General features: G+C 41.5%; 1 protein-coding gene across 3 annotated transcripts; it reads right to left on the bottom strand.

Moving 5' to 3' along the window:
* Window positions 1-6098: 6098 nt before the first annotated feature.
* On the bottom strand, window positions 6099-6795 carry LOC113837935 (GTPase KRas-like). Of its 3 annotated transcripts, none has more exons than XM_035453577.1 (2): window positions 6276-6789; window positions 6099-6148 (listed from the first exon to the last, which is right to left on the bottom strand). In XM_035453577.1, exons 1-2 carry the CDS (start codon window positions 6787-6789, stop codon window positions 6099-6101), a joined length of 564 nt encoding a protein of 187 aa, XP_035309468.1. The 3 variants fall into 3 exon arrangements, with proteins under 3 accessions (XP_035309468.1, XP_027289554.1, XP_035309469.1); XM_027433753.1 differs by lacking the exon at window positions 6099-6148 and adding an exon at window positions 6183-6216 and having other exon boundaries at window positions 6341-6789; XM_035453578.1 differs by lacking the exon at window positions 6099-6148 and having other exon boundaries at window positions 6220-6795.
* Between the last annotated feature and the right edge of the window lie 399 nt (window positions 6796-7194).

The raw sequence follows: 7194 nt of genomic DNA, 5'->3' as shown, positions 1-7194 counted from the left end.
ATGACAGGCCTGATAGGAGTACTCAGCTTCTGGAGTAAGGGCATTGTGTTTTATTTTGTTTGTTTGTTTTTTTCTGTGAAATAAAGAACCTGGATGAATGAATGATCTGTTAGGTGATATCCATATTTTAAGCTACCTCTTGAAATATTTATGTTCACTAAAAGTCAAATTTGCATTACATATATATGTCCATGTAAACATACATACTTGCACTTTCTGCTCTGAAATAGTTTCTTTGAAAAAAAATTGAGCATTATTTAATCATATGTATGAGCATTTCCTTATACACACATGGGAAGAGAGAGGACAGTTGAGCATTTACATATAATATAAAAATAATTTCCCTTTCCACTTAAAATGACCTGACATAAGCATACACATATTTAATTCTTTCTGGAAGTCATGTTGACTAAAGAAAGGCATCTTGATTAGTTTTTAGGCATGATATTCCCAGAGGACTCTGGCTCCTGGGTTTATTTTAAACCTGAAAATCTGTGACATGTTAGGATGACAGTGTTAACCATTGTTGTGGAACCATCGTCTATGCCAGCAGAAAGCTGAGTCTGTTTGTGCATGCTGCTCTCTGGCTGCCCTTGGCCATCACTAAGTCTGAATATCGGGTGAAAGCCTAGAGATTTGGATGAATGACAAGATACCTGGTCCACTTTCTGAGAGAATAGCTCTCACCTTTATTGTGGAGCAGCATAAATACAAACTTACAAAAACCCCAGGTGAAAGGGTTCACAACAGGATACTGATGCCATTAGGGTGAGGTCAGATAAAGAGGGGGTCCCCGTGGTTATGCTGGAAAACAACTCAGAGACCCTGTGGTGTCTGGGTCCCAACATCTCCCCCTTCTTTATATATAGCAAAACAGTTATCAAGGAAGAACTATAAGATTTTAACCATTCTATCTTAGTGTGTTACTATAACTATCTATCTTCAACTCCATCAAAGACCATAGAATGATAATATATAAACTCTAGAACTGACAGACACATCTTGCTTCCTAGAAAGTCACCCAAAGGTTCTAGATAAAGCTGGGACATCCATTCTTAGCCTACAGACCACAATGGGTCTGGTAGACTTCTCAGCAAAGCAGGAAATTCTAAACTCTCCAACTACATTGGCAGTTTGTCCGTCATCTTTTTTCTGTGTCCTGTAGAATATCTGGCAGACTCTTCCATGAAGCCGGAACCTTTTATGACTGTCCATCTTGTTTCAGCAGTCACTTTCCTGTGGGCACTGCATGTCCAGTGTATAAAGCAACAGTCAAACCGTTCAGGCGAGAGCAGCTTCTTGCCCAAATGGCTAGTTTGCCACATCAAAGGCAAACTTTATTTCTTCAATGCCCATCTTCCTCTCAGATGTAACTGCGGTGCCAGGAGAAGTTGTGTCTCACTGTCAAGAAAAACCCTAAACCATTTAAATGCCATATATTCCATAGGTCTTTGAATGGTTTGAAGAATATCTATATATCTAGAAAACCTAACTAATACCAACAAATGAAGATGCATTCCAATACAAAGTATCAACAAATGAGGATCCATTCCAATACAAATTATCATTTCTATATCCTATTCCTCTTTTTCCTTTAAAAAGTGATTGACTGTATCCACTACCATTTCTAACTGACCAATTATAAATGAAAACAAATATAAGGATCACCTGGGCCACTGCTTCATGGGGTCCTGTCCCATGAAACCATACCAGAATGAAAGGAATCCACAGCTCTTCACCCTCTATGGAATAAAAGATGAAATTTTTCTCCACTTAGCCTTTACTTTAACAACTGTTGCTCCTTCCCTAGGAATTAAATGACGTAAGGACAACACAATAGCATTCTTTTGTTAACAGTCACACATTTATGATCACACTTCATACACTCTATGTGTGTCCACACCATACATACAGAATATACATACATCTTTTTAACAAAACTCACAAAGGAGAGGAGATGTCGGGGAATGGTCATCCTTACCATAGCTTGTCATCTTTGGAGGATCTTCAGGACTGTCACTTCTTTGTCCATTCCTGTATGGTCTTTTGTAGGGATTGGGTCTATCCTTTATCTATTTGGACATATTCTCCTTTCTCATCTGGTGTGACAATGATGTGGATGGCTTGTGGTGAGGTCTCGGGGAAATCGCCTGGAAGTGCAGGGCTATGTAATTGGCATTGCCAGTACTCTTTTTTGGAGCTGGGTTGTTAATGCCACTGGGTACAGTGGATGAAGACATTGGGTTCTGCATAGGGACACAGTTCTCCTCACTGTCTCCAGAGTCTGTATTGGAGATGGAACGGCAGTACTGGGAGGACCTTGGGTTAAAGGTGTGGTTGAACGTGGACCAAGACTTGGTGACAAATGACTTGAAAGGGAGCTCATTGATGACAGTGTTGTTACTCAGGTCAAGGGGTACTGACTTTGCTTTTCGGCCAGGCTTGAGGGGCAAATTGAACGGGGGTGGTTGGATCTCACTTCCTCGGCTGACAAAGTGATGGAGCATTGTGCTCATGGGGATGTCAGAACCTGGGTTAACGGGCATATAATTGAAATCAGAGTTGGCACTGTCTGATCAACCCACGATAGACTTTTCTAGAGATTTAGCAGACAAGCAGGCAGTTTCTTCACCTCATGTTGGATACTTGTAGTCAATGATTGGAGGTCTTTGTTAAGGGCTGCCCCTTCAAGGTGTCTTGGGTGCGGTGGGGGAGCTAAGTCCACTGGGAGGTCTCCAAATTCCCCACACAGGGTGTTTCTGGGTGCCTTGAACGTGTACACAGCCTCACTATCTGCTGTAGACCTTGCTCAGAGCAGGGACTGACTGGAGCTGCTGAATTCAGCTGGAGAAGAGCAGAGATTATGACTGACTAAAGAAAGGTTTCTCAGGGTGTCAGTGCTCTCTTTAGTTTGACTGAAGCCGCAGATCTGACAGATGCTCTGGACCCACCTATTCCTGTCAGCCTCTGTCTCAGCCACCAGGTAAAAGGTGTGCTCATTGATAATGATATCAAACATAAACCTCTTTTGCAGCTCTTGTTTGTTGAAGGTCAGGGCTACATCCAACTGTGTACAGAAATTTAGGTTGATGATCCCCAAGGGTTTCTTGCAGTGTTCATTTTATTAGCATTCTAGAACATCTGGGTCACCACACATCTCATCCGAAGGATGAACCAGCGTTTCTTCCAAGCATAGTGCCCCAACTTTTTCTCAGGAGGTGATTTCTCCAGCCAGCCTGTGCACACCACATCAGTTTCGTATGACTGGAGCCCACAGTGGACAAGGGCACAGGCTGCTGGGTCAGCTGGCTGCTGGTGGGTAGTTCATGGAGGAGGGATTCCTCAGAGACAGATTTCCTGGATTTCTTTAATAATTTTCTTAGCATTATTGCATAATCCAAAGTTAAAATGAAATTTTACCTGTACCTTGTCTCTTTACATTTTCTCTGTGTGATTGACTGTGATCTCTATTCCAATCCAACTCTCTTAGGAGTTGAGGTACCTATTTTCCAGTTACTTTTGCAATCCACTCTCACAACTCCTTACTTGCTTACCAACATTCTAAGGGTGATCTCTCAGGGTCCCCTTTCGTTCCTGTTCTCAGTGGGACCTCAATTTGTGGCTGCTCTTGGCCACCACTAAGTCCGAGTATCGGGCAAAAGCCTGGAGATTTGTATGAACCACAAGATGCCTGGTTCTGTTTCTGAGAGAATGTTCCTCACTTTTATTGTGAAGCAGCCTTGCATACAAACTTCCAAAATCCCAGGTCAAGGTTTCACATCATGATCCTAGTGGGGCAACTTTAGGAAAATTGGAGGTACCTGTGGTTATGCTGGAAAACAACTTTTAGAGACCCTGTGGGGGCTGGGTCCCAACATCCAATGAGCCATTAGATGGCTGAAGCCTATTAGCAGGAACCAGGAACACACAGCATTCAGGAACCCAAATTGGGGCCTCGCCATCCTGTGCGAAAACAAAAACAGAACCCAGGGCCCACACCAATATTGTATCTGGCCCTTTCCAAAGGCCTGAGGGAAGGTCTCTCCAATTAACCAAACATCTTTTCTGTGCAGTGGACCACCAATGACGGTCTGCTACAGAGTTACCAGAATCATCCACAGTTAAAAATTTAAGATAGAAAATAAGTGATAGAGTTAAGGGAGCCAAGGTCCCCCTTCTTTACTTTAACTAAATATCTTTTAAAGTGTGGTGGGCATGTTCCTCAATAGCCTGTCCTTGGGGGTTGTAAGGAATACCAGTTTCGGGGATAATTTCAAAATCTTGACAAAATTGACTGAAACATATGATGACATAAGCAGGGCCATTATCAGTCTTAATTTGTTTTGGGACCCCCATGTAAGCAAAAGGCTGTAGACAGTGGCTTTTAACATCTTTTACCTTTTCACCAGAATGGGCAGAGGCAAATATTAGTCTAGAAAAAGTATATACAGAAACATAAACAAATTGCAATTTACCAAAGGATGGCACATCCATCTGCCACAGGTGATTGGGCAACAGTCCTCGGGAATTAACTGCCAAGTGAGGCACTGGAAGAAATTCCACACAAACAGGTCAAGTTTTAACTATTAAAAAAAATTGTTCCTTCGTTATACCAGTATGAAATCGTAAGAACCCTGCGCTGAGGAGAAAACACTTATGTAAGGATTGTGCTCTAGTGAGCTCTTTGTGAAACCGCAATGATTTGAGTGTACCTGTTGGCCATATGATTTCTTTCACTGAGAGGTCCTTGCAAATGAGTATGGACCCTAAGATGTCCCACAAATACAGGTTCACTCCATTGCTATAGCAGACCCTGTATCTGTAACAAACTCTCTTGTACTCTGGAGATAGTGGCAAAATAGGCAGGCATCTCCAAGGGTTGGACAATTTGAGCTAGATATTGACTATCAGTATAGATCATAATGATTCCCTGAGGAAGAGTTCTAGCACCATGGCCAAGGCTAAAATTTTGGCCATTTGTGCAGTAGTTGCAGCAAATATGGCTATCTTAATGATAGGATAAGATATAACTATAGCTGTCCATTTTGAAGAACCCTCTGTGAAAACCATTCACCCCTTGGAAACAGGCTGAGACCATATCTTTGGAAAAAATCAAAGGATGTATCTTAAAAAAGGAAACCAGATTATTGGATGGGTAATAATTATCAAAATCACTCTGGGTAGCAGAGAGGAAAATGCTCAAATCATAACTATTATTTTGTAGTCACTCTATTTGTTGACGGGATAAACATGTAACAACCTGATCTGGCTCCTTACCAAAGGTCTGCAAAGCAATCTTTTGCTCTTTAAATAGGAGTGCAATTATAGCTTGGGGATAGGATACCACTGATTTACATGGGGAGGCCTGAAAATGAACCCAAAGAATAGGAGTCTCTTGCCAAAAAACTCCTGTAGGAGAATGAGCAGAACAAAACACTAATAATTTTAAAGGCTGAACATAATCTATATAATCCAAATTTGCTCCTTCTAAGGCCTTTTCAATCAAATGGATTCACTTCCCTCCTCAAGTAGTGAGACTCGAGGGGAGTTGGGATCTGAATCACCTTGTAATATATTAAAGAGAAAGCCTTTTTGAACAGTCTAACTACACTTATGAAGGATGATAAACTCTAGGACATGCTAAGTGTGAATCAAGGGAAGCCCATAAATCTGTGATTCCAAAGTCTTAGGTCTCAATGCAGCTGTAATTACTAATTATTTCACTCAATGACTAGATGAAACAGAGCAGAGATGGATCAAAAGCTTCACTACTCTGGGTCACACAATGCTCACAGCTGGTAAGAGAATTAGCGTGTAATCAACTGCATGCACCAAACCCCGGGAAGACAGTCTCAGGTCTTTAGTCTCTTCCACAGGCATTGCTAGTTGAAGTCCAAAACCCAGGGAATACTGGCACTTACAGAAAAGAGGTTCCACTGTCATTTTAAAATAAGCTTTTAAGATAAAAGCTGAAAGTTTGCAAGAACAGAAAAAAATAGAATTAGGTAATGCTAAAACTAATGCTAATAATTCAGTGTAATGTACAGAAATTACCACTTTTACTTGAGTATGCCTTAAGAAAAGAGTACAAATTCTATTTACATAATTATACACTTTGACTTTGTCTTCTTTTTCTTCTTTTTACCATCTTTGCTCATGTTTTCTTTATGTTTTCGAATTTCTCAGACTAATGTATAGAAGGCATCACCAACACCCAGATTACATTACAATGCATTTTTTAATCTTCACCTTGCCAGGAGTCTTTTCTTCTTTGCTGATTTTTTTCAATCTGTACTGTCGGATCTCTCTCACCAATGCATAAAAAGCATCCTCCACTCTCTGTCTTGTCTTTGCTGAGGTTTCAATAAATGGAATCCCATAACTTCCTGCTAAGTCCTGAGCCTGTTTTGTGTCTACTGTTCTAGAAGGCAAATCACATTTATTCCCTACTAGGACCATAGGCACATCTTCAGAGTCTTTTACTCTTTTAATTTGTTCTCTATAATGGTGAATAGCTTCAAATGATTTAGTATTATTCATGGCAAATACACAAAGAAAGCCCTCCCCAGTCCTCATGTACTGGTCCCTCATTGCACTGTACTCCTCTTGACCTGCTGTGTCGAGAATGTCCAAGAGACAGGTTTCTCCATCAATTACTACTTGTTTCCTGTAGGAGTCCTCTATCGTAGGATCATATACATCCACAAAGTGATACTGAATTAGCTGTATCGTCAAGGCAGTCTTGCCTACGCCATCAGCTCCAACTACCACAAGTTTATATTCACTCATTTTCAGCAGGCCTCTCCCCGTGGCGTGCACCACCTCAGGCAACCGCTGCAGCCTTTAGGCCTGTGCCCTCTCACTTGCTCGCTCGCTCTGGTTCAGCAATAGCGCGGGAGCCGGACTATGGCCGAGTTACTGCCTTCCTCCTCCTCCTATTCTGCTGCCTGCAGAATCGCAACAGTAGTAATTTTTAAACTAGGTCTGATCCAATTAATATCAGCCAGAAACCTCTGAAAACCATTTAAAGTTTGAAGGGTGTCCAGCCGAAGACTAATCTTTTAAGGGTGTACCCCATTTGCCACAACCAAGCATGACTTAGATCTGGCTCCCTCACTGACCTTCTTATTTCCGTGCATAGCAGAAGCAATAACTTGTTCCATAATGTGGTGTCCATCTATATCTCTACAAATG

This window comes from Cricetulus griseus, unplaced genomic scaffold (assembly GCF_003668045.3).
Source record: "Cricetulus griseus strain 17A/GY unplaced genomic scaffold, alternate assembly CriGri-PICRH-1.0 unplaced_scaffold_1, whole genome shotgun sequence".
NCBI classification, from domain to species: Eukaryota; Metazoa; Chordata; class Mammalia; order Rodentia; family Cricetidae; genus Cricetulus; species Cricetulus griseus.
The sequence above is the reverse complement of the archived record's forward strand: the minus strand, read 5'-3'. Positions and strand labels throughout refer to the sequence as shown.